Below are 27702 nucleotides of genomic sequence, written 5' to 3'. Positions count from 1 at the left end.
CCTCCCCATCCAGACCATTCTGGGACTCTCTGTTTTGGGGCAGAAGCAGTAGCACAGTGGGCTGGGTCTGTGTGTCAGTGCAACAGGGGGTCCAGTGCAGAAACACCCAGCTGTAAGGAAGGGAATTAAAGCCTGGGTTCTGTGTGCCCTCCACATGTTTGCTACCATGCTCCTTCTGAAATACTTTTGGCCCTTACCTGCATTAGCCACTTTTATTTCAAAACACAGCCTGATGTTGAACTCAGACAGAAGCCATCAGATAAGCCCTAGCACTACTGGCTGTAGCATCATCTGTCTGTCATGGACCCCTAGATGGGTTTTTTCACCCTGTCAAGTCAGATGAATTAAGCAGCAAGAGCTGCTAGGATCATTGCTTATTTGTTTTCTCTTCTGGTAGACTCCAAGTAAACATTTGCAGGCAGGAAAGCTGCTGCAGAGAGCATTTACTGCTTGTGAGGACGGCGAGTCTCGGATGTGACACTTGCCCGGAGCACTGCGGTGCTCTTGTGGGAGTGAGGATGACTAAGGACATCACTTTGACTGACCAGATGTGGCAGATGATCCCTTTTCAAACCCTATTTCCAAGACACTGCCGTGCCTGCTGAAACGCTCCAGCAGCTGGGCAGACAGCTGTGGGTATTTTAAGGGAAAACAGGTTTCAGGTAGGATGATCTCACTGCTTCAATGGAATAAGCAAGGTAACAGTATGGTGTGTTATTCCATGTAATATTTGTGTAACTGGTGCTTACACATCCCAACTAGGGCTAAAAATGAACACAAATGAGGTCAGGAAGAAGGAAATCACAGAGGAAGTAGAAAATCACTACTGAAACAGAGGCAACACTGACCTACACCTGCAGGGAGCTGAGGAGAAGTGACAGGTTTTTTATGCCAAGTTTGACATTTGATGAGAGCATCTTCAAAGTTACCTTTGCTGAGTTTAATGAATTTTTTTATAAAATTCAGATGTATGTTGGGATGTGCCAGCTTTGTTTATGCCCATCTTAAGGAAAAACTGCAATTTGTGCATGCAGAAATCAAACCCTTCTTCATGAATAGCAAATCAGTGATGCCACCCCCATGCCTTGACATAAAAAATATTTGCCATTTTTAAGTCAGAGGGGAAAAAAAAAAAAAAGACAAAATACCTGATTTCATTAAGATTACTTTAATGTACTTAAATATGCCAAGCTGGCAGGCAAAGAAGGTCATTTGAAATATCACCTAAAAGTAAAGCCTGAATAAGATATTCCACTTTCTCCATTAATCCAGCCATTTGCAAACTGAGGGAAGAGAATGGATTCTGAAGTTCACCTTTGCAAGTCATGGATGGCAAATTTTTCACTGTGTCATCAATACAGCACTAACCATCAGAGCATTTATTTCTAATCCAGGCTTCCAGTTTGTCATCCCTAAATGATGCAGCAATTTGGGGCACAAGAGGTACAGAACCCTTCCAGGGTAAGCCAAGGGTGGAGGCAACGTGGCAAACACCAATTTTGGCAAGTTTTTGGTAAAAGAACAGTCAAGGTTATGTAGTTGGAGTATAGAATGATGTGAACATCTGTGATTAAGTGCAAAGGGCAAACAGAAGAAGGGCTGGGAGCAGAAAGTCAAGGCCAGTTCTTATGTATTTATTTACATTCCAGTCTGGGGGGGATGGGGGCAGGACAGAGGCAAAAAATAATAAAAATTAAAAAAAAAAAAAAGGAAATAAATAAAAGGAAAAAAAAAGCAAGAGCACACAGCTGCCATCCCAAAAACAGACCTCCCATCTGCCACCCACGATTTGCATGTCACCTTCTCCAGGCTCATTTGTACTTCATTAACTGCCATTGACTTAACAAGATTTATGCAAATGACACCATAGGAGCTCGCTAACTCCCACTGCAATCAAGTGATTATGTATGTACAATTCTCCACAGCAATGAAAAATTAATACATGACAAGCCCCCCTCACCGCTGAGCTAAGCTTCTTGCTTTTATTTTTCTTGTTGTGTTCATTTTTTTAAAAAATTTGAATATGCCCTATTGATATAAAGATTTCCCAAACCAACAAAAACCAAATTAATTTTCCCAAAACGCTACAAAACCTCCCATCCTAGAAAGTCAATTCTCCCAAACTGTGGAGCTCAATGTGTGCTTCAAAATATTCACTCAGTCTACCAGGAACAAGACTTTTTTTCCAGAATAAATGGGTTTGGAGGGAGGATTCTCCAACCAGAGCAAGCCACTTGTTTTAAGAATATTATTAGCAATGCTACAGAAAATAGCTTAAATATTCTTAGTTTAAGCACCTTTTTCTCAGAAAAGAATCCTACTGGATTTTAACTTGAAGCCAATACTGCTCATTACTTTTTCTGTTTGATTTGCACAAGATCTTTAAAAAGCACACAAATGAAATTTTGTGTATATATATATATATTTTTTTTTTTTCGATTCTGACATTCCCAGTTCTCAGCAGCTGCTAAAAGCCCAGGATTTAGGACATGCTGGTATGGCTGTACATGCACAAGACACTGGTACCTTCCCAGGAAATCTGCCTTCCCAAAATTTCACTTACTTTAAGAGTAGTTTGGCAGGAGCAAGCAGCCACCCTTTAAAAACAAACCTGCTTTTCATTGCCCACATTTTGGGTTTCTGCTGGGAGCAGGAAGGGTCATCAGGACAATTTTATATGGCTTAGCCCAATAAAAGCAAATTTAGCACTGCAGTGAAAAATCAGCTTTACCATGTAGAAAGGACACAGAGAATAAGAACATTAACTCTTTTTGACCAGGCTGCTCTGAGTTAAGGATAACGCCATGAAGGAATGAGGTGTTTCCTTAGAAAGGAAATGGGCAATTCACAATTTTACCTCCTTCATGGAGTGGAATCCTGGAATGGTTTGGGTTGGAATAGACCTTATAGTCCATCTCCTTCCAACACCCTGCCATGGGCAGGGACCCCTTCCCCTAGACCAGGTTTGCTCCAAACTCTCAGGGATTTCCCTTAAACTCACAGGAATTCAGGCACCAAGAAAAGGAATGCAGGAGCAGGTTCCAACTCTTGGCTTCTTTTGCCCAAAGCCCAGTGGCAGCTGTGCAGGTCCATAGCTGGGTCCCACAATGATCAGCAAGTCATTCATAGGGCTGGGAGAGATTCCACTTTTCCCTCGAAACCCGAACATTTACAGCCGCCAAGGAACTTGTTTTGGCTGGAGGTTTTAGCATCTGTTTGTGGGGTGTTGTAGGGTTTGGTTTTGTTGTTTGTTTGGGGATTTTGTTGTTGTTTAGTTTTATACTCCCACATCAATCCTGGGAATGCTGCAGCCTGAAACCAGATTTCTCTTCCCAAATATCCCAAGCAATGAGAGACAGAACAAGAAGAAACAGCCTCAAGTTGCACCAGGGAAGGTTCAGGTTGGATATTAAGAAAAATTTCTTCACAGAAAGGCTGGTCAGGCATTGGCAAAGGTTCCCAGGGCAGTGGTGGTGTCCCCATCCCTGGAGGGATCCAAAATTCATGAGGATGTGGTGCTCGAGGATGAGGACATGGGCTAGTGGTGGCTTTGGCAGTGCTTGTTTCATCGCTGGACTTGGTGATCTTAGAGAGCTTTTCCAACCTTAAATGACTCAGTGACTCCATTTGCCACAGAAAACATCATGATGGAAGGGGTTTCTCATCTTAAGAGGAACAGCAGCACCAAGTTGAGAAGTTCCCTTCCACATCCCTCTGTCTTATTCCCAGTTAAAGCACGAAATAAAAGATACCAACTTTCCTAGCAGGAATTTCTGTTGCCTCAGAGAAAGGTCCAATGATGTGGCACCTGTTGAGCCCTCCAGCAGCTGAACCTGGAGCCACCTCGACTGACCAGACCCCCAAACCCCTCCCCTCCTGACATCTGAGTGTGATATGAAATCCCACTGGGAGCAGCCACCCTGCAGCACTGCAAAACCCTCCCAACCTCCCATCCCCAAAGCACGGGATGGATCTGCTGAGGACGCACATCAAGGATTTGTGGGTAATGGCCTGTACATGACAAAATGAAATTACCATAATTGGGATTAGTAACAAGAAGGACACATTCCCAAAAGATTGGTCATATTTGGTATACAAGCAGGACTGCAAGGAGAATTTTTCCATACTGAAATTCCAGATATTTTAAGGGATATTCCTTTACAACACACTGTGGCACACACAGTGTTTATCTTACAGCACTCTTCCTGTGAGTGTTGTTTTAATCAAATTAATTCCATACAACAGCATTTTAGGAAAGAACAGTATGTATGCCTGGAATAAATACTGGCACATCTATTCCTCAGTTTTACATTCTCAGATGCACTTTTGTTTAATTAGCGTTACCCAAAAGGATTGCAGCTGGTCTAACTCATCCCGTACCATACAAAAGCTGTAGGAAAATAAAATTGTAGCTTGCTTTAAATGCCTGGGATCTCCTCCCCTGAATGCAGAGCCAAATACTGAGCTCCTCTGCTTTCAAACTGCTCTTCTGGATTGCAGCGTGCTTGATTAAAATTTGCCTACTAGAGATTCACACACGACAGCATTTTTGCTGCCTGATGGTCCCAAAAGGTCTTTTAGAATGACTTTAGGAAGAAAAATCACAGCTGATAGTTAAGGGTACAAAATCAACTCCTCCTCACATCCAGAAACAGAGGAAAACCACAAAACACCCCAAAATACGTAAACCCAGCTCCACACAGGACATCCAGGGCTACTGATGGATGGCCATCCTGCTGGCAGGATAAGGCATGGACTGAAGTTTAGGAGAGGCAAGTGAGCCTCTGGAGGGCAGGGAAGGCACCAAAACAACTGGAGGGAAACGTTTGGGAAGAAAGTAAGTGGGAAAGAAAGGGAGCTTATCTCTAGCAAGGCAACTCTCACACATGAGTAAACACTTGCGAACACTAACCCAGGAACTGTGTGAGAAGCATTCCATGGGAAGGTGGAGAGCTCAACCACATGGATTCAGTGCCATTTCATTTGAGAAAGTAAATCATCTCATTCCCCAAATCCTTCCCATCCAACGCTGGCACCGCTTCTGCCTTTCAAAGGAGTGTTCCCAGCTACAATTTAGCATCGAGTTTCCAGGCTAATGAAAGTGCATCTAGGCTAGTAAAAACAGACCAAAACAAATCCTCGGCTTCAAGTCCTGTTGTGTAATGAGAAAGTTTAATTAAGGCCACACATTACAGCTGTAAACGTTCTCTTATATAATAAGGTCTAAATGAAACTGAACCTAATCAAAGTTACAATCCCTTCATTAGCAAATTACAAACAAGAGCGCGCAGCTGACACACCGGCCATGATTATCACAACTAATTGCCTCGTTGTTACGGAGCAGCCTGAAACTGTGTTCAGATGTCCGTCTGTGGTAGCAAATTAGGGCCACATCAGGCTATTCCTGCGATCACAAGGGGCTCTTGTCGAGCGATCTGATTTACCCTGCGCCTGGCAGCACTCGGCCCAATCAAAGCCCCCTCTACAAAGGCAGCTTTGAAGCCAGCACAGCCTAGAAACCCGCTCCATATGCAGGCCGGCAGACTGCACTTCATTAGGCCTGTTGTCACATTTTCCCTCTTCTTATTCTAATGATCCTATTTTAATACACATAGGAACCTCTCCTAATTGATGTCAAGTGAGTGACTTCCACATTCATCACCGGCGCACATCAAACGCCGCTCGGCGCGCGGCCCCGCCACCGCCGTGCCGCGGACCCGAGGTGTGTCTCCCAACTATGGAAAGCAGGGAAGGGAAAAAAAATGCAACTATTTCGGCATTACCTGTTTAATTGGGATTGCTCGGCCGCTTCCAATGCTGTCTGTTCTGCTCTCCAGGACCTTCTTCTCTTTGTCTGGGTCACTCCCTTTCCGAGACTGCAGAGCGAAAAGAAAAGTTTGTGCTTCATTAAATGGACGCAGGGGATGCTTTCATTTGCCTTTTTTTTTTTTTTTCCTTTCGGGGCAATTAAAAAATAATCTGGCAGGTAAATAGAGGCTCAAAATTGGATATACACGAGTACACAACCATCCTAAAACCTGAATAAATTTCCCATCCGCCACCCAGTCTGAAATGCATTTGGGTTTAAAGAGTTACAGCTTCCCTGTCTGAAGAGCCACAACATCACAGGACACGTTTCTGAAGTTTCCAATGGTGCCTCCAAAGGTGAATGAAGGTGCCATCTCCTCATTAAAAAAAATTTCATATACCCATGCATACATTTAATTCACACCCGTGTGGTTCTTAGAAATGTCAGCAACTATGTAGAAATGTGATTTTATAATGCTGGGTTTGACCATATGGACTTCAACTTATTATTTCTTTTCTGCTTCGGGATGGTTAGAAAGTTGGAACCGCAAGAAAAGCCGGGGACTGGAAAAATTAGCATGAGGAGAATTTTACTGATGTCTAAAACCTGAACTGGTTTTCTCCAAGGCTGGAACTGCTGCAGGAGTAAGGTCACAGCGCTCCCCTCACGACTTTATCAAGTTATATGGGAATTTGAGAATGTTATTCAGATCGCAGCCCGTTATTGGGACAGAACGCACGGGCGCGGTGATTTTGACAGATTTATTTTATTACAAAAAGAAGACCTGAGAGTCATCCTCCTTAATAACTGCGCTGACAAGTGACAACTTCACTCCATTACTTTCCAATGGGAACATTACTCACACGGTATCGGAAATGGGAAAACATTTTCGTGTGCTTTTCAACTCGGCGCTGATGTATGAAAGGAGCCCGTCTGTGGTGTCCGGCACCGCCATGGGGAGCTAATGAAAACCGGCTCCGCGTTTCCAGCGCAAAGAGACACCGAAATCGGGAGGATAACCGGGATTGTGGATCGCTAGTGCTGTCCCACAAAGGGGTGGAAGGAAGAATAAACCCCCGGAGCAGCTGCCTTTGGGTGTGAGAGGAGGGAGGGAAGGCAGCGAGGAGCATTCCGAGCGACACGTTTGCCCAGTGGGGATCCCGCGCTGCCGGCCCCGCTCCGCCGGGAACGGGCTCCTACCACCAGTTACTATGGTTTGGGGCAATGGAATGACGTGCCGGGGAATTACACAAAGAACAAATGAAAGCAAGCAAAACAAGTGGGAGGGATGAAATCCAGTGTGCAGGATAACTATTGTTCCTTGTCCTTCAAGACAGATTTCTGCCTCTGAAAGTGCCACTTCCCAAGAATACAAGGCAAAACAAAGCTTCAATGGCGCAAAGCGCCCGTAAGTGACATTGTAAAGAAACTCAGTGAAGGTGCCCAAATCCTTGGGAGGGGAGTTGTCAACTTGAATGTTTCTTTTTTATCTGACTTTTTCTACAGAAAGGACCCTGCCTCTGAAATGCAGGCTGAATATCTACATGCTGTTTTTCACTTCTGGTTTTAAATCATCACCATTCCCTAAAAGTTACTGCAGCTAGAAATCAGACGCTGCATGTGGAAGGGAAATACCTACGTGCACAACACTGGCAAATGCCTGAAGTACAGAAATGTAGGGATTTCTGTTAGGCAAATTCCCTTCTAGCTGCTCATAATCACAGAATCCCTAACACTTTCCAGGGGAGAACCTTCCATGCTCCGCTATTTATAAAGATAAATTGTGCAGTGAAACAGAGATCTGATCTTTTATGCTTTTGTACCTATGACACACACAATATGTCTTCTATCCTAGTAGAAAAAAAATCCACTCCAAACCACGCTGGAGCAACATTTCCCAGGACTTTTTCTGATGGCACATCTACACAATAAATGGTTCTATTTAAAACTTGGTGCCAGCAAACCAGAAGAAGTCTGGAAAAATTAAAGCACCTGCACGAATACCACTGAAGTGATTTCCCCTTGGCACTGGAAGTCACTCACAGACTTAACCCACATAAAACCTGACCCAAGATGTCACACATGAATTTGGGCACAACCAGACCCAGATCAGCAGTGCAGAGTACCCCAAAAGTAAAATATTCATCTCTAACAGTAGATACTGAGACAGAGAGGTCATTTTAAGTTTGAAAAACTCTCTAGGAATCCTGTAAACATATATGACAGGTAACACTGAATGTGGGAAAGGTGATGCACCTTTCTATGCCAGAAATCCCCTCACCCATTGTGGGACCTGACATGGTTAGAAATCAGCTTCTTCCTCAGTGAACCTCGTAAGTGCATTTGAAATCCTCACCTGCTTATAACAAAATTATTTGGTGGTCCCAGGTATCATACTGTCCAAAACAAAGGATATTAACTATTCTAATATTTCATCTATCTTATCACTTAAGGGGAAAATCAGCTGCTGCAACAACAGCTTTACAACAAACACTGATACTCAACATCAGAAAGATGAGATGCTGCATTTAAAGCACTGAACATGCTTAAAATTCTCAACCCTATTCCAACTCAAAACTGTAATGAAGAAGAACCAAATATTTTCTACTTAATCCAGTCCTCTTCCAGCAACAGAAGATCTAAAGATCACTAAACAGATTACCTGTGCTAGATAACAGGGGGTAATTTGTAATTATTAAAAAGAATATATCTGATTCTGTAAGAGATAAATTCATAAGGGACTGGGAAGAGAAACACAGCAATAAACCCAGAGCTAAACAGTAAAATATTTTAATTACACCTTCTGTTCATAACTACACAGAAAATACTGATTATCTATTTATTCAATTAAACAATTCCAGGTTATAACTTGGCACAAAAGCTGGGTTACAGCAGAGAAGGTGTTAAGTACTTCAGAACATAGATTACAGGGCAACTCATTAAACAATCTCACTATACCCACCTTAAAAGACACAACTAATTGTGCAAAGGCAAATCATTATTATTATTTTTCCCAGTTATCAGATATTAAAGTCAACTATCAACACCCTCTCATATAGCAAATACAGTTCTCACTCATTATCCCAAAGCAGAGCTGTAGTCTGTTTGCTTACAGCTGACGTAACATTCTCCCCAAACCTTTCCTGTGACTGTAGATGGGTCTGTTTTTCTCTCCTCCCTTTCTCAAATTTTCAGCTGCTCCAAACTGAAACATCCCCAATTCCCCAGATGCCAACACCACCTCCAGAGCCCTGGCAGCACCTCACACATCCCTCAGCGATGTTTTCAGGGATGCTCAGCTCTGCTTCCAGAGCTCTGACTGCTGGTGGTTTCTGGGCTGACACTGACATCTAGTGGGGTTGGGAACTCTGGAATTCTCCCACCAAACCCCAGATTATTCCCACCAATGGGAAGAAATCAGCATGAATGTTATCAAATATCAGTGTCAAAGCTGGAGCAATTCTTCCCAGGCCACTCATTTTATTGTTTTCCACCTACACATTTGCACCCAAACACAAATGCATGATCTCCTCTCCTTAACAGGAGTGGGAGATCTGGGTTTAAATCAAAATACCTCTGTTGGGATGCACACAGGATCCTTGGGGCTCTGTGCTGTCACTCCAAAACGGTGTCAAAATTTCCAGTTGCTGAAGGTGGAGAGCTCAGATTTCCCTCAGATTATGAGGAAATGGTTTTATTGGGTTTGTATGTGGGAAGTGAGCATGACATCACCTCTGGAATAAAATATATAAATTCTCCATGTTGACAGGGAAGTTGTGGGGGTTCCTAAACACAACTAACATGAGGCTGCAGCTCCCAGGGCAGTTACACGAGAGCCCAGAAGGATTCTGTGTTTGCTACAATGTGTGTGAACTGCCAAAAAAGCGCTTACAAACCACAATTACACCTGCAACACGATCCCAAAGCTTTCAGCAAGAGAGCTTAAACCAAGGGAACCTTCACTCAGGGCTTCACTAGCATCTCCCAAACTACAACTGCATAACAAAGACCTGTCATATTGCACCAGGCAGCTTTCTATTTGATTTTTTTGTTTGATTTCTGTTTTTTTTGGTGAAGCAAAATACAGGTGGTTTGGAAAGAAAAAAAGTTACTTCAATCTCCATTATCTTTTTTAACCCTGGAGAAGAGAAAGTGATCTGATTCTGTACAGTAATAGAAGTAGCATGGGGTAGTTATGGAATAGTTTGGTTTGGGAAGGAGCTTAAAGCCCATGGCAGGGACACCTCCCACTATCCCAGGCTGCTCCAAGCCCTGTCCAGCCTGGCCTTGGACACTTCCAGCGATCCAGGGGCAACCACAGCTTGTCCTGGCACCCTGTGCCACCCTCACACTGAGAAATTCCTTCCCAATATCTAACCCTGCCCTGTCAGTGGAGGTCCCATCACTCCAGACCCTTGTCCCAAGTCCCTCTCCAGCTCTCCTGGAGCCCCTTTAGGCACTGAGAAGGGCTCTGAGGTTTCCCTGGAGCCTTCTCTTCTCCAGGCTGATCAACCTCAAGTCTCAGCCTGTTTGCCTAGGAAAAGTGCTGCTGTTAAGTCTCAGACAGAACCACGGAATGGTAACTCCAGGATAATTTTGTTTGAAGCCCACAGATCCATCAGAGTGCTGCAGTGTGGATGAGAGCAGGCCAGCTGCAGAGGGCTGAGGCTCAGGCTGTCCCCACAGCAGCACCCCCAGCACAGCAGCACGGGGCCCCTGGCTCACTCACCGTGAAGAGGTTGGATCGGCGCTTGGACTGTTTACGGACAGGAGTTGGTGTGTTGGCAGTGGGAGGAACATCAATCCGCAGCTCCTTCTGGCTGGTGCTTGGAGTTGATGGGACAGAGGAGGAATAATCACTTAAACTGCCTCCTCCATTACTGGTCTGCAAGGATTAAAGGGAGTTTTAAACGGTGGTAACACTGCTTTCAAGAAATGACAATCCACAGCTGTATCTTATCTTATTTACTCCTGATTTACTCCAAATTTATGCAGAAGTGCAGCCAGGGCTCAGGGGCTCAGCAGAGCTGCCCTAATGCCACTTTTCCACACATTTCTATTCCAAGCCTTTAAACATCTCCCCTGCCATTATTTTTTGAATACTTAGATAGCTCTGTTTATACAGCAGGCACATTTTCATTCTACACAGTATAACCTTAACTGGGCATCAATAGTTTCATTTGTTTTCTAGTGTATGAGTAAGCAAAACATTGGGGAAAACCTTCCAAATCTGGATTTCTACTGAACTAAATTCTAAGAGAAAATACCCAGTGCCATGGACCTGCATAGCTGAAGTTAAACCTACTCTGGAGACACTAGATCACTGAGAGCTGATCAAGAAAATGAAAATAATTCAGGGCTGTCAAAAGGCTACTACAGGGCTGGATAAAGCCCAACATATTCCAAGCATCACAGAATCTCCTGAACTGCAAGGGACCCACAAGGATAATAGAGACCAACTCCTGCACAGGATTTGCTGAAGCTGCTGGTGCAAAGATACAAAACTTGTAAATAAGATATACTGATTTATTCAAGGCAGCCAGAACTGTGATGTTACATCCTAGTCCTGAAAGAAATAAAGCACTGAGGCTATAAAACAATAAATGAACAGAAGTAACAAAATCCTAAAAACAGGGAGGTGAGGAAACCAGAGAGAATGGAAAGGACCAAAAGGTGATTAAGAAAACATCTTATTTTTTCTTTAAAACGACTTACTGCACATGACATAAGTACTAAAAACACCATTAAAGGAGGAGATGCTCTATGTGCTAGATGGGGGACTGGGGCAGGACAACAGGGAAAATTCTGCCAACTGTGGATGGAAAACTCGGCAGAGGAACAGCAGTGGATGAAGGGGCTGGGCAACAACTCACATGTAATTTTTTTGGGAAAAAGAACAATCGAGATGCACAGAGAAGGAAGGGGAAAAGGCCATATTTAAAGCAGTCAAGTCTCCTAGAGGAAGTGAGGAAAGGTGGTAAGAGGGTGTTTCCAGAATTCCTATGGAGAAAGAAGCCTGATGGGACTTCCCCCGTGCTCCTTGGGGATCGAGATCTCAAGCTGCAACCAGTCAGGATGAAAAAGAAGGAGACAATCCCTTACACCCCCAGCTGAAGTTTTTCCATCTTCCAAGTTCTCTTCTGATTCTTGCAGCTTTTCCAAAGCAGGGAGCAGAGGTGAAGGCACTGAAAGCAACAGTGGGGCCAGAGAGAGATTCCCTACAACATTCTCAAAAGCCAGAAGAAGTAGCAGCAGAACTGGGAGATGTGTACAAAACATAGGAGATGAAATAATGTAATTGAAATGAACATTTTTAGTGTCCTAATGAAGAATGGTAACACTGGACAGATGAGCAGGACAAGCTGGGAAGAATTTTAATGAATTACCTCACTTTTGCTTTTCCTGTCTCTGTAGCAGTTGTTCCCAAACCACCAGATGTGTTGGAGATGAGAAAGGTGGCAAGGAAATCCTTTTTTTTTTTTCCTTAACTGAAATTAAACAGATTTATACCCTAAGAGCCTACTTCCCAAATGGAGAACATGAAGGAGTCCCTAAAATTTTACCTTTTAAATCTTTCATCATTTTACACTTTTTGCAGCTGTCTCCTGGATTTCCAAGTGATTTATTTTCTGGGAGTAAGTAACTCCTAAAGGAAAACACAACCCTGTTGGATATACTATTCCTCAAAGACACACAGAGAGTTTCTATAAGAGAAGTCCTGCAGGCAATGTTTCTCTTCTCACACACCAAGCCCAGTGGATTTACAACTTTGTAAATAAAACTCTGAGGTGATTTCAGAATAAGCCACTGGCTGGAACAATGAAAAACACAACAGACAAGCACTTGGAAACCATGGAATGGTTGGGGCTGGAAGGGACCCCAAGGAACATCTAATTCCAACTCCTTGCCATGGGCAGGAACATCTTCCATGCTGCCCCAAGCTCTGTCCAGCCTGGCCTTGGACACTTCCAGGGATCCAGGGGCAGCCACAGCTGCTCTGGGCACCTGTGCAGGGCCTCAGCACCCTCACAGAGAGGTATCTAAAATGCTTCTTCTAGATGAGTATCAGGTTACTTAGAAACAACTCTGCAAACACAAAAGGATTGTGATACATCTGGCATTAAATAAATCACCACTCTTCTTTTAGTATTGATATTCCAGAAAATTTCCAAAAAGCTTATCCATAATCAGGTCTCACATACAATGAAACAATGGATGACCAAGCTGAGCACACTTTCATAGTTTATGTTTTTGGACAATTGTGCTGCAGTAAAAACTGTCTGGAGGCATTGTGCAAATGTAAATAATGCATCGCTGCAGATTTGCAACAGGTAGTAAGGAGTGAGCTTGTGTGGCAGCCACACCTGAGCTGCAGCTTTGTACTAGATGTTAAACTCCACACCCTTCCCAGGAATAATATCTTTGGATATCTTTGGAGAATGACTTTGCTGACCAAGAAACACAACTCTTGGCACTGCAGTCCACATGGATGGACACCGAGGGGCTGCAGCGTGTCCAGGGAAGGGAACGGAGCTGGGGAAGGGGCTGGAGCCCCAGGAGAGGCTGAGTGAGCTGGAAAGGGGCTCAGCCTGGAGAAAAGGAGGCTCAGGGGGCCCTTCTGGCTTTGCACAACTCCCTGGCAGGAGGGGACAGCTGGGTGGAGTTGGGCTCTGCTCCCAGGGAATGGAGGCAGGAGGAGAGGGAACGGCCTCAAGTTGCACCAGAGGAGATTTAGATTGTATTTCAAGGAAAATTTCTTCACCAAAGGGTGTGTCAGGTCCCTCTGTCATAGAGGAATGTATGAAGACCTGGCAGACATGGAAACATGGTGCCATTTTCAATCTCCTCTTGCAGCAGAATGTAACAGCTGAATTTCAGGGAAGCCAGCCAGTGTAAAAACATATGCAGACTGCAGATTTCAAGGAATTATAGTCCCTGGTAAAACAATCTTTCCATCTTTACCTTCAAAACGACAATTCACAATTAAGCTCACACTTCTGGGGATTCCTGGCTGGAATCTGCACATCAATTTGTCTGGAGAGGGGCCTGAAAACTTTCACACAAACAGCAATGACAGCTGTTGTGCCAAAGGATTTTCCAGCTGTTTTTACAAGCAGTGCAAACTCAAACTCAGGCCCAGCTGCAGGCAACTCCTCAGCAGGTTATCCAGCCCCCACACACAGGCACTGAGGACCAAAGGTGGAGCTGAGCAGCCTCATGGGTTTGGGAACCAGGTGATCTCCACCTCCAGGTGCTGGGCAGAGGAAACAGCCCTTTGGAACTGCTTTTGTTGGCACTATTCTTCTAAGTTAATACCTTAAAATTGCCCTCCTGATGTGTCAGGTGTAAAGGACAAACAATTCCTCTAGCACCAGGATGAATTTAGGGAAAAGGAATGCCTCTGTGGGGTTTTGTGAGGGAAAAAGGAACTCATTCTTCTTTGAAATTAGACTTAGCGTGGTATACAAGCATATCACACCTACAAATATCATCAAGGGATTGGGGAATGAGGGAATGAACAGTGGGATAGACATGCAGAGCACACAGATATAGAAGCAACTGGTCTGTACCTGTAAAAAGGAAATTAAAACTTATTCCAAGATGCCCTGTGGCCAATAAGAAGCCTCCAATCCACTGCACAACACCTCTTCCCCTCTAAACAGCTCAGAGTCCCTCTTGAAGTGTTCCAAAAAGCCAGACAGTGAGCTGTGACTGGAATACCTGAATGCATCAGACAGAATGTAAGCGATGTTGCACCATCCCAACAGTTCCGTCCATCATGGATGGTAATCCTTGGATTTGAGAATAAAATTCTTTCCATGCATTCTGTGCTGCCCTGAAAGCCAACAGAGGTACCCAAAGTACTTCCAAGGGTTGTTGGCTCTGGGTATCAAGGGTTTCAAGGAAAACCTTCCCCTTGTTTGCCATACACATTAAAAACTAAGGCAGAAGGAAAATTAAGCTGCATCTACTACAAAGACAAGCGGATTTTGTCTCTGGAATAGGAAGTATCTTACTGTGTGGAACAGGCTTCTGGAAATGAGTAACTATAGATATTCCTGAGAGCATTTTCTGTAAAGGAATCTTACTGAGGCATTCACCACCTCAGACTCCTGGACACGTGGATAGAGAGAGAAGCACCCAAACACACAGACAAGTCTTTCACAGAATCCCACAATGGTTTGGATTGGAAGGGACCTTAATGCTGATCTCATTCCAACACCCTGCCATGGGCAGGGACACCTTCCACCAGAACAGACTGCTCCAAGCCCTGCCCAGCCTGGCAGACTGAAACCACAGACACCCTGGATGGTGCTGAGCCTTAGAATTCCCCCTGGGGTATGATGAGCACTAGCCTGGTTAAGGTGACACTCGATTCTTTCTTTTCTTTCTCTAAAGCCTAAGCTTTTGACTGCAGAGTCATCTGGAGAGTTTGCAGGAGTTCAATCCCCAGGATGATCCAACCAGAGATAGAACAATATCTGACTTTATCTGAAGTGCTGCATGTAACCACTGCCTCTGAAGGCCTTTGCTCCTGTGGAGAATGCAAGTGGCAGGGCACTGCACCGATAACGGGTTTGATTCATGGAGGAAATCTTCAGAGAAACATCATTATGCCAAGAGAGATGTTCCAAAGGGCAAGACACCAGCCAGTCTTCCAGCCAAGATCAGAGATGGCAAATCTTGCCCCAGATCATCTTAAACTTGGAATTGCAGTTGCAAAGTTCTTTTAAGTCTGGGATAAGGATTCAGCTTCCTTCCCTTAAACAAGGTCATACTGCCTTTAAGTGTAGCACAAAGGAGATATGACATGAAACAGATTTCTGGCCTCTACTTTTAGGCATGACATCAGTCTCAGAAGAGAGACATCTTTGACTGGTGATGCAATTGCCCCTTAAGGTAATTATGACACGTGGCAAAGGCAGTAGAGAACATTATTTCATTTTTATTGAAACAGAATCGGGGGAGCCTTACCACAAAAGCTATCTTGTCTCGATTTTCCCAAACAGTTCTTATCACTGGCAAGAAGTTTTGAATTTTTTTCAAAATGCATAGGTGATAGTACTGGTCTAGAATCTGGTGTTTGCTGTTGACCTTCAAACTAGACTTGGGTAGGAAATCAGTGAACACCCAGATATTTGATGTCCTTCATCAAAAAAAGGTTCATTAAATGCCCTCAGAGAGGGCGAGCTCCAAGGGCCTGTGGCCATGAACTGCTCAGGCAGAGCAGCTGAGGAAACCTGGAAAGGGAAGAACCTCTCCCATGTGAGAAGTTGTAACTTCACCAGAAGGCACCAGGGTCCTTCTGAAGAGCAACACACCTCACTCAGCACCTGCTTTAGAAAGGGGGGTCTCAACCCCAGCGTTGTCTTTGGGCTCATCAGCAAAAGCCACAGTCTCAGGTCATATCAGGACTCAGCTGGAAGCAAAGTAACTCACAGCAGAGAACTTTCAGGATTGAACTGGCAATTGCATCTTTAGGGTTATAACTCTGTGGGAAAAACTCCCTTCTGCCAAAAAGCAGGAACTGTGTGGGATAAAGGTCCGTAGTCAGAACAAATCCTCACATGGGTGGCTCAGGACTGCAAAATAAGCTGCTTATTATTGTGTTTGGCCTGAAAGCCACACCAGAATGGCTGTGGGTGTCTGACATCATTCAGTTTATAGCCCAAACGTCCCAATGTTTATGTTTACGTCCCAAATGGGGACATGCTCAGAGATTACCAGTTGACACTAGAAAACAAAGACACTGAGGAAGGACATCGCCAGGGAAACACAGGGGAGCGTGCAACACACGTGGGTAAAAGTTGTGCAAGTCAGAAAATTTTGGTATTAACCATATATTTCTTAAAATACCATCAAGTGTAAAATTCCAGCACTCTAATCAAGCTGGGATATACCAGCTCAGCACAGCTGAGTGAGAGTAACCAGCAAAAACACAGCGAGGGGATGTTAAACCACAGCACAGGAAATCCTGTGACTGCAATGATTGGCCTGCTCAGACCTGCAGGCTGCTGGGTATCAATGAGAATGATCAAGGCAGGCTTATCAACCCAAGCAGGCTCTAAAGCCAAATTATTCTGCTTTGCTACTTTGTTTCTTGAACTAAAGCCAGTCTAAAAAAAAAATTCAAATATCACTTCAAACTACAGATCACTGACAGCATTAAAAAAACAGCAACTACCTCTCCAGCAGCAAAGAGAGCACTTGAAACGGCACAAAACACATCAGAGATGAAAAGCAGCTCATCAATTCCTTTTCCAAGCATTTATTTTATCTGTACCTGGCTGATATGTACGGCAGAAACCTGGGCAGAACACACGGAGGAGTGGCTCGGAGAGTTGGGTAGAGATTTGCAGGGTCCAATTGAGAGCTGCTGCTTCTTCTTGGTGGAAACGATCTTCTGGGCAACTGAAGGGAAACAAAACATCCAGGCAGGTGAGGCTGAGCACGTGTGGAAAGCAGGGCATGACAGGAAAACACACAATGAACAACACACAAACGGGGAGGGGGAGTTCCACCACCAAACCTGCTCCAAAAATTGAGTGTATTACAATTACAGGGAATACAAAGAGTGCTGGTTTTTCCATGATGCTCCATGGCAGACCCCAGCTAGGTTCTCCACATGGAGGATGTGACTCCAGAAGTCTCACTCCACCAGATGAGCACCAGAGGACTTGGGGGAAAAAATTACAAAAAGCAATACCAGGAATTCTGTACCAAGACCCCTCTGTGCATATAACACCACACTCAAAAAGCTCACAGTAGCAAACATTTTCTGTTCTTCTTTGGGATATTCTCCTGGCAGACAGAAGATACCTGGTCTCTGCTGCCAAGGAATTAGATGGATTTCCCTTCTTTACCAGCCATTGCACCAGGAGCCCAAACCAAAGATAACTGGATTAGTACTGATAAAGGCTCCCTGACATCGAATAAATACCTGCACTGTGGTACCACACATCCCAGTAAAATTCTTTGTGGAAATCATTATTTCTAATTTTAGCTTTTATTCCTTAGCAGCAGCAACACAGCTGGACAATGCATCATTTGTTTTACAATTTATTAAGACATTTTCTTCAGCATGGAAGGAAAAGCAGCATTTATCTAATGGATACAGGGATAAGAGCCATTAACATCTCTATACACAGCCTGGCAGACCCATAATAAGAAAAAGATCAAACAGAACTGATGTGAAATGCAGCAACTTCCAAATCTCTCCTACAGTTTTTCCATTTAAACAAGTCAAACTATTTCAGAAATTCATCCCATCACACACTGGAACTTGACTTCATGCTGGTAATTCAGCTAAAGCCTTTGGAAAGAGCTCTTTTTATGCCATAAATACGTAAAAATAAAATTTCTTGCAACCTTTTGAGTCACAAATTTAAAACTAATAAAAATTTCAGTCTTTGGAAACAGGTACTTGTGTAGTGGCTAATCAAAAATGCCACTAACTAAATTTAGCTTACTTGCATGCAGTTTACTTCATGAAACTTGTGCCAAGGAGTCTGCAGTCACTTGCAACACCTCCACCAAAACCAGTGACATTTTTTGGCATCTCCTTACAAAGTCCCCCATAAACTCACTGGAATTAAGCCAACAGAACCCAGCGTGTCTCATTCAGAAAACACAAAAAGATAATCATGTGAATTCCAAGATTATTTTCCCTCACTACATTACAGCACAGGCAGGGACATGGTTTTTTCTCAAATGAATGCAATTTTAATAACAAACTGGTCTGTGGCTTATGTTTTTCATGTAAATGAATGATGGCATAAGCATGATTTAGCGAGAATACATTGTATGAAGAATGGCTCATATATATGAAGAAGCAGCTTCATTAGTTACATCCCACCTCCAATAGGCCTCTTATCATCCTGAAAGGATGATATCAATTAATTTATCTTCCCCTAGCATATTGATCATAACCTTCATCAGCTAATCATGTTTAAATTAAAGGGGAATATCGTAGCACTCTGTCATTTCAGACCCATTGGGTTATTGATCTGGAGCCTGGGAAGCCATATATTAAAATATTTTAAAATACATTAGCGAGTGAAGAGAGCAAACCAAAGGTCAGATTTTAACACATGCACATGGATTTCTCTTCATCCTATGTGGTAAAGACCTAAATTAAGACCAAAACTGAACAAAAACCACACATGAATGAAAACTACCTCGTCTGCAAAAGCTCAGGCTCTCACATGGGAGAGATAATTAACCAAGGAAAACATTTACCTCTTCAATGTGAGGTGTTGGCATCACACTGACACACACAGCACAGTCTGGGCAAGGAAGGGGAAGGAACAAGGAAAGAAACCCAAGGCAGTCTGAACTTGGCAACTCAAACACATGACCTGAACAGGAGCAAAGCACCAGGGTGCTCCAAACCTTGGACACTTCCAGGGATCCGGGGCAGCCACAGCTGCTCTGGGCACCCTGTGCCAGGGCCTGCCCACCCTCACAGGGAACAATTCCTTCCCAAGATCCCATCCCTCTGCCCTCTGGCAGTGGGAAGCCATTCCCTAAATTCTGTCCCTCCATCCCTTGTCCCAAGTCCCTCTCCATATGAGGGACTTTAGGCCCTGGAAGGGGCTCTGAGCTCTTCCTGGAGCCTTCTCCAGGTGAGCACCCGCAGCTCCCCCAGCCTGGCTCCAGAGCAGAGGGGCTCCACCCTTGGAGCATCTCCACATCATTATACTGGGGGCCCCAAACTGGACACAGGTGGGGTCAAAATAGACCATTCTTCACCTCTAATTCCTTAGCTCCTCACTCCATCAGAACAATGATGTCCTATAAAGTGAATAAAAAATTTGAGAAAGCAGAATTTTTTTTCCCAAGCCTTCAGGTTTTGTCTCATTCCAGTGCTGCTTCTGAACACAACAGTTGAATTTAATACTCTCTAAATCATATCTCTAAAACAGATGAATACAACTTAAATCTATGGCAGATATCAAAAATAATTCAGAGAGAGAAGCATTTCAACTACTTCTAAAAATCAATTTAATTGTCTGTACTTTTAAATATTCAAGCCATCAATTTGGGACAGATTTTATTGTAATCAGTAGTATGAAAAACTGAACAAAATTTATGTGCAAAGTCAGGAAGTCTTCTGCAAATAAACAGGGATATGCCATGGATACTTAAAAGTTGTAAAGAAGGAGAACTGATACTTAGCATATATTTGGTCTTCTAGGGGAACTGACACTTATTTTTTATACATTTAAATTTAATTCCACAAGCCAGAATGACTGGGAGTTGTATTCTGCTTGAAGGCATTGATAATTAGAAGCATGTGAAATTCCCACTCTGAGTTGGGAGGGAAAGCTCTTGGCTTGAATGCCTCTTCTTCCATGCCTGACCTAGCGCACCACAACAAAATTAACCTTCCCACCCCCTGCCACTTTCATCTCAAATGCTACTTTTTGTTAGTCAAAACCCACTCATTCCTCAGGACCTCCCGCTCCCTCCCTGGCCTGGATTTCAGGGAGCCCTGAGCAGGAGAGCTCGGAGCTGCACATGGATGTTTCCACGTCCCAGCTCTCAGGATTTCCGTGCAAACCACCACGTTTTCCGAGTGAAAAAAGGGAGCGCGCACTCATCGTTCCCAAGCTAAGCCCTCGCGTTCGGCTCTCGGGGGTGGCGAGCAGAGGACTGAATTCCCTCATGGGAGGAGCAGAGCTGTGCCTCCAGAGCAGACCCCTCTTGGTGCTCACCCGTTAGGAAGGCTGGCACCACAAGAGCTGTGCTGACACAGCTGTCTTGCCCTGGCTCAAAGCACTGTTCACACATCAGCTCGACCTCACCAGTGCAGATCCATCCAAGGACAAGGATGAGAAAGGCAGAGACCTGAGGGGAAAATATCCCCCAGGAGAAGTTCAAGGCACAAGGTGGGAGACTCATCCAGCTCCACATCAGAAAACTGACAATACTCTGTAGCAGCTCCAAGAGATGAGCTGAGGGAAACCTCATCTAGGCTGAGACCTGATCTCTCCCTGCTCCTAAGGTGGGTCCTGGAAAACACCCAAAGGTATCAGCAGTCTGATCACTTTTCATTCCCAAAAGGCAGGGAATACAGTCATTCCTCTGCTCTTTGCTTCCACCAAGGAAACCTGGGGATATTAAAAGGGGTGACTTCAGGCATACAAGATCTGTAACATCTGGTGCCATTTCTCTTCTCAGTGATCACAGTTCAGGGGTGTTGCATATTTTAGGAGCTGCAAACACTCTTCTCCAATTACCACTAATTTAAATCAAAACTGGTTTCTCATAAAAACCTGTGTAAGACCATTCATCTCCTCTGCATGTCCAAGAACGAGTAAACAGCGGGTTCAGTTAAAACCTGCCACTTGTGCAAAAGATGGGAATACAGGAAATTTTCCCTCACTGATGGACAGACAAGAAAATGGAATTCAGTTGAAGTTGGAATGCTGATGGCTGAGTGAAAAACATCAGCTGGGATAAGCGTTTGTTTAAATAAATACCTGTTTTAACTACTTGGGAGAAAAAAACAATGCAAAATTGGGAGTTTTGTGTGAGCAAGTATTTGCTTTTACCTTAAAAAACACAAGTAGAAGTTGAGATATATAGCAGCTTACATTTTTACAGCAGATGCCTTTTAGCTTAATATTCCATGTTTACAGGATAAGTAAGGGTTCAATAAAAGTAAATTTATTCCACAATTACATTTTGCAGAAGAGGCAGTAATAACTACCAGAGCAAGCCCTAACCACAAATGCTTCCAAATGGGAAACATTAACCTAAGTAGCCACTATTAAGGCCATTGTGCCTGTTATTTTAAATTCAATCCATTTTCTAGGCTAAACAACCTTTATATTTCTCTGTTTAAAAGGAGAGCATGACATCCCACGTGTCAGGTATAATAGAGAAAAGAGTGCTGGACAGTTCTAATGCTGGAGTTTTGAATTGGCAATTTATCCAGCTAATTCCTGGCCACTTGCAGCCAGAAATGTCTGAAGTTACTTTACCCTGAAGAAGCAGTGCCAGTGTAAAGTCACACCAGGGGAGAGGAGTTCCTGCTCTGCACTGAGCACAAAGCCCTTTCAGACAGCCTGTGGTGGAACTCACTGGGAGAAACCTCAATGGCCAAAAAAGAAAAGTCAAATTGATCAAAAAAATACAAATCTGTAGTGCAGGGCACAAAAAGCATTAGGAAGTTTTAGAGGACGAAGTGCCTGGTTAACAAATCTTTGCTTCTTAAACCTTGTCTTACAAGATATGAAAATAGAGCTGTAAATCAGGCTTGGTATTAAATACCTTTCATCAATGCCAACTTTTTTTTTTCCCCCCTCTCCACAGGTAACTCTAATTAACACTGCACATCACATGTTCCCAACTTCCATGCAAATCACTGCCTTCCAAGGCTAGGTAAGCAAATATGCCAATAAATCCACTGGAAACAATCTGGCATCTGAAGCAATCTAAAAAATCAACCTGTGTTTTCTTCACTGTTTTAAATGTTCTGTAACCAGAATTCACCTCACCAGTACTCATGGAGCTCTGCTGACCTTTCCACAAGGGCAAAATTAAGTCAGAAATCCTGTTACATCCCACACAGACTTATGATTTTAAATTTCAAAAGGTTAAAAAGTGTTGAAACAAGGAAAAAAGTTAACCTGAAAAGATTCAAAGAGAACGTTGTCAAATTGATGTGTTTTGTAAAATGCCCATAAAGGAAGGAACTGAGTCGTTAATTACCCTTTAACATTCTGAAGGATAACATCATTGTATGTATTTAATTCTAACCCAAAAGATAAAATCACTTTTTAATCACATCAAAACATAGATTTAAGTAACAGGAAAATACAAGATGCTTCAGGATTTTACCACCTTGGTGAATAATTTCCTCTTTCCATTTTGAAGCAGCTTCATGAAAAGACCATTTTGGGGCACACACTACCAAGTGACTGCTTTCATAGAGGACATTTCTGCTTTCTGAAGATTCATGCACATGCAGTGAGCTCACTAATAGAGCACAGAAAAGGACACAAAGTGATAGAAATTTGCTGGTTATGTCAGTGCATCTCAGATGCAACCAACCCTCTAGAAAGAAATAAACTAATCACATTTACTAAATCAAATTCAACTTAACTCGTGCCTCATCCAGACAGTTCTATTAACTCAACTTAAAGAAAATCTCACTAAAAACACAGAATAATCCATTATTTCCTTTTTTCAGTTGCCAAAATGACACAAAATTGTTACCTGACAGCTCAAAGTCTCAAGTCAGAGGTACAACCACATTGTGGGATCACACAGCTGCATCCAGACAGGGCACAGCTGGTTCTAAACAAGGACCATTATTGCTGGGATAGCCAAGAAAAAAGTGATAGTCACCTAATATTTGAACAGATACCACTTTTTTCACATTAAATATTCACAGATATTATTCTTCAAGACTTGAGTATTCTCCTCAGAAAAGAGCAACCAGGTTTACTACAGCAACACTAAAAAAAGGTGCATAAACCCACCACTGCTTCTGAAGCACAGCTTATCTATGCTGTTCACCAAACTCAACCGAGATAATGTTCTTACACTGTAGAGAAAAACCTCCCTCCAAACAAACCACCAAGGTCCTAAATAAGATGAAATACATCACCTCAGCCCATGAGCTCATTTCCCACTGAGCCATCAAAATCCACCTCTCAGTCACACAGAGGCCTGTTGGAAAAAGGAGTTAAGCTTTGTGTTACCAACACCACTGCTTCCGTGCAGGTGGAATAAATCCTGCTCCCAAAACACCCTCCACAAATCCAGCAGCAGATAGGAAGTTATCTCCTCCGCCACTAAAGGCTAAAAATCCTTTGGGTTTGTGGGCTTATGCACATCCAGCTGTCACAAAAGCAGTTCCCTGCCAGAGCAGAAGCATCATAGAGCATTTCACATAAATCTCCCAAAACACATAAGCCCCCCCTTTGCACTTTAATCATTTGCTAACAGTTACAATAAGATTGTATTAAAAATTTAAACTGCCCTACTTAATGCAATTTACCTTCAAAGGTCCGTTTCCAGAGAATGAAGTCGAATGATATAAATGTCGAACACTTGATCAGATTTATGGTGCCCAAGAATATTTCTCTTGATACAGATCTGACGAGTGAAGGCTAATGGCTTTAGTTTTATTACTTTTTAAGCACTTAATGGGAAAATGTAGACATTTTCACAAGACTAAGCTCCAGCAAGAATGGTGCATTTAGAGGATGACAGCAGAGGAGAAAGCTGTGTGTTCTCTGTGGAAATGACCGGTTAAACAGCGTTATTAAGCGCGAGACTAACGCTGAGTATTTATCCAGATAATTTGTCACACAACAGTTAGGTCTGAGTGCCTCTGCTAAACAGGGGAGAGCTCTACAGCCAAGCTGCCTGGTGGAATTGGGTCCAAAATTCCAGAAAAGACAACTGAAGTCACACTGGAATTGTAAAAGCTGAGTGACACTGCCAGGGGTGCAGATCAGCCAGTGTAGTGTCTGCAGGTGATTAGGAAATAACCCTTTCATTCTTTAGATACTTGAGAGAATCCCACCTTTTCATCCCAACCATGTTCTCCATACATGCTACAAAGCAATAGTTTCACTTGCCTAAAAGCACTTTTTTTCCCCCCCTTTTAATTTTTTTTTTAAACTGAAAGACAGCTGGGAGTCCTCAGATTTCAATTAATGTCGAGGTACTTGGCCAATCAATCACCAAGTGCTATAAATTCCCCTCTATTTCTCATTAGTTACACTATTGCACAGCTTAAATCTAAACATACCTTTCTGGGAGACTGTAAATTACCAGGCCTAAGACACAAGCGAGTGCATCAGGCATCAGGAGGGGCATAAATGATGGGAGCGCGGCGACTGTACGTGCGCTCAACTCCCGCTGATTTACTCCTCACGAGGGCTTTTTTCACACAAAAGTAGCAGCAGCAGAAGTGCCACCAGCAGCACTCCATCTCCTGCAGTTTGCATATCTGACTTGAGACCAGTAATGACCTGTCTTTATTAACATTAACAAGTTTTATGCTCCAAATCCAATTTTCTATGGAAAAAAATATTTCTTCAGCATCTGCCAATAATGTTCCTTCATTAAGTGCAGATAGAGCTTGAAGAAAAACAAACCTCTGCCTTAATTTAAAGTTGGCTCTGTGGCTCTGAAAGCCACCTTCAGCCTTTTCAAAGGTGAGACAGTGCAGAAGTTATCTGGCACAGCAGGATCTTGCACTGAAACTAAAAGGAACACACATCCACACATTTATTAAACAAAACTACTCCGTTTTTAGTCATGTACCAGCTTTATAATAATCTTTCAAGTAAAGGTGATAAGCCAGCACTCCACAGAGGTTGCTGAGGGAATGCACTTGTCACATATGACAAATATGTTCCAAAAAATGTCTTCTATCAGAGCTGGAATTTATTCCAAAATTTAGTTTTGAAAGTCGCAGAAAACTTTCAGTCCAGAGCTACAAGCCGCCAAAAAAAAACCCCAAAAAACAAAAACAACCCAAAAAACCACAAAGAAAACCAAACAACAGCAAACTGTGACCAATTCTCTGCAGATAATGAAGTGAAGTCACGTGTGGAGACTGTCAGGAATCACAAGACCATTTAGGCTGGAAAAGCCCTCTAAACTCACCCCAGCAGTGCCCAGGCCACCAATAACCACATCCCCAAGTGCCACATCTAGAAGTGTAAGAGTCTCCCAGTTTTCCCAGTCCCTAAATAAAACCTGTTGAGCCCCTGTGCTCACATTTAATATTTGGGATAATTTTCAGACCTGAGGCAGTCCACGTAGTCCCATCCACCTGCCAACTAATTTTCATTCCTGATTTTAGCTTACTTCCTAACCAAAACCCAGCATGCATTGTGGAAACAAGTCCACATGGATCCCAGACTGGTGTCCCTGGAAAGACCAAACTAAAGAAAGAACCAAAACATACAAAGAGAGGCTTTTCAAAAAGTAGCTCAGTGCTCTCCATTCTCATCTCCTGAGTTGTACAATACCGTGTTGTGCTGGATTCTCTCTTTTCCACAAAATATTGACCAGATCCCGCAGCAGGCAGGACCTGACCTTGCTGCTTCTGGCTCACACAGCACTCCAGTAACTAAGGAAAAGAAAGAGTTTGATGCAGAGAACGACAGCCTTGATGTTTATGACTGGCCAGTAACACACACTTAAATGAAAGGAGGTGCTTATAGATAAAATTCACTTTGCACTGACAAAAATCACACAACACTATGGGTGCAAATGCTTTTCTTCTAGAGGAAGAGGCAGAAGTTCCAGCTTTGGGAGGCACATGTTTCCTTGTGCAGCACCACCTCATCAGACCTAACCTCCATTTCCAAATTCATTATACACAATTAAATATTCTCTACTTTAGAGAGAAGGAGGAAGGAAAAATCGCGTCTCAAACTCGGCAGCAGCGCTGGAAGTTTGCTGGCACAGGAATTCCGAGGCGAATGCCACCACTGTGCCTTGCTCCACCATGCACCACCCCCAGGAATCCAGGGAGGCTTTTAAAGGCTGAATACACCATGCTAATCCTGGCCAAGCAAACAGCTCAATGGGATTTGCATATGCATACGGATTAGCTGAAAGGCAACGATTTGCATTGCGTTTCGGAAATGGCTTTTGAGGAACCAGCTATGCTAATAATCAACTTTGATGTTGAAAATGTGTTTGTTACACAACAGAGAAGGTTACAAAAGGATTATGTTTATTACACCAGTTTTAAACGTTTGATAGCTCAGACAAAAGCATCTCCTCATTATAAGGGGCAAAGTGGGATCTCCTCTTTAAAAAATGTTCCTAAACACACACAGAACAGAATGAAGTTACAGAAAAGGCATTTTCACTTCCCTTTCTGTCTTCAGACAACACATCTCGTGGGTTAGCTCTTAATCTTCCATTCATCAATATTAAGCCAGCAAAGCCATTATTTTGTGAGCAAATTTAATCCACAAAGAAATCCACAAAGGACAGTTAAAACCAATGGCCAAGGGAAGATGTACTGAGGACACCTAATAAAAAAATTAAGCTTTAGACATTTCATGTTGGTCTCTATGTGAAGGCTTGCTGGAGAAGCTGTACAGAACATGGCATAAAGCAACAGACGAGGTGAACTGGCTTTAAGATTTGTCAGTTAAAAATTAAGAAGAAAAAGTCAAATTAAATGATCAAACCATAATCACAGCAGTGTAACAAAGATCACAGCATTAGGAAGAGAGACAAAGACATACTGGGCAAGGCACACCATCCCCCAAAATGCAGCAAACGAGGCATAGTTTACACAGAACTCTTAGAAATAAAGCAGACATGAGGGAGAAAGGTGCTGGCTGTAATAAAGCAAATATAAACTGGCACTTTGTGGAGGTCATGCTCTGCTGAAGCCCTTCCTGGCCTTCACCTAACCTTGTGGTCAGTTCCTCTGCAGCATCATTTTGCAGCTGCTAAAGGATTGTTGCTCTAACAGGTATCACCAAGCAGTATTTAATTTTATTTGTTTTTAAACCCACCCCTTTGGGCACAGCCCATGACTGAGCCCTGCTAGCAGCCATGCTGTGCCATCAGTTTGCTGTTCAGGTCACTTGGCTCAAAAAGAATCCCAGAAATTGTCACTGCTCTTTTCAGCTTCTGCCTCCAGCTCCACCAGGAACTGCAGCATGACAACACTTATTTATAGCTTATTTCTATTATGCTTTTCCTGGTGTCTTTACTGAGAAAAGCAGAGAATTGCAAAGTAAGGAATTTTCAAACTTCCTCCTTCTTCCAGAATTTCTCGCTTCTGTTTCTAAGGGAAAACAATTCCTACTTACTTGCCAGACACTCCACAAATATGTTTAGAACACTTTATCTCCCAAGCACAACACAGACGAGTCCCTCAAACAGACTGA

At 43.2% G+C, this 27702-nt stretch overlaps 1 protein-coding gene across 13 annotated transcripts in view; it reads right to left on the bottom strand.

Moving 5' to 3' along the window:
- Nucleotides 1-27702, bottom strand: part of AGAP1 (ArfGAP with GTPase domain, ankyrin repeat and PH domain 1) — a 301042-nt gene that overhangs the window by 146112 nt on the left and 127228 nt on the right. For 11 of the 13 annotated variants that reach the window (XM_023930576.2, XM_086898932.1, XM_023930573.2 and 8 more), the window contains 3 exons: nt 17094-17221; nt 10539-10694; nt 5784-5876 (listed from right to left, as the gene is read on the bottom strand). In XM_023930576.2, coding sequence (XP_023786344.1) covers nt 5784-5876; nt 10539-10694; nt 17094-17221 — 377 coding nt within the window. The remainder of the gene's footprint in view (nt 1-5783; nt 5877-10538; nt 10695-17093; nt 17222-27702) is intronic. The other 2 variants (XM_086898926.1, XM_086898928.1) reach the window with 1 other exon arrangement.

The sequence above is a fragment of the Cyanistes caeruleus genome, chromosome 7 (genome assembly GCF_971803275.1).
Source record: "Cyanistes caeruleus chromosome 7, bCyaCae1.hap1.1, whole genome shotgun sequence".
Classification (NCBI taxonomy): domain Eukaryota; kingdom Metazoa; phylum Chordata; class Aves; order Passeriformes; family Paridae; genus Cyanistes; species Cyanistes caeruleus.
The sequence above is the reverse complement of the archived record's forward strand: the minus strand, read 5'-3'. Positions and strand labels throughout refer to the sequence as shown.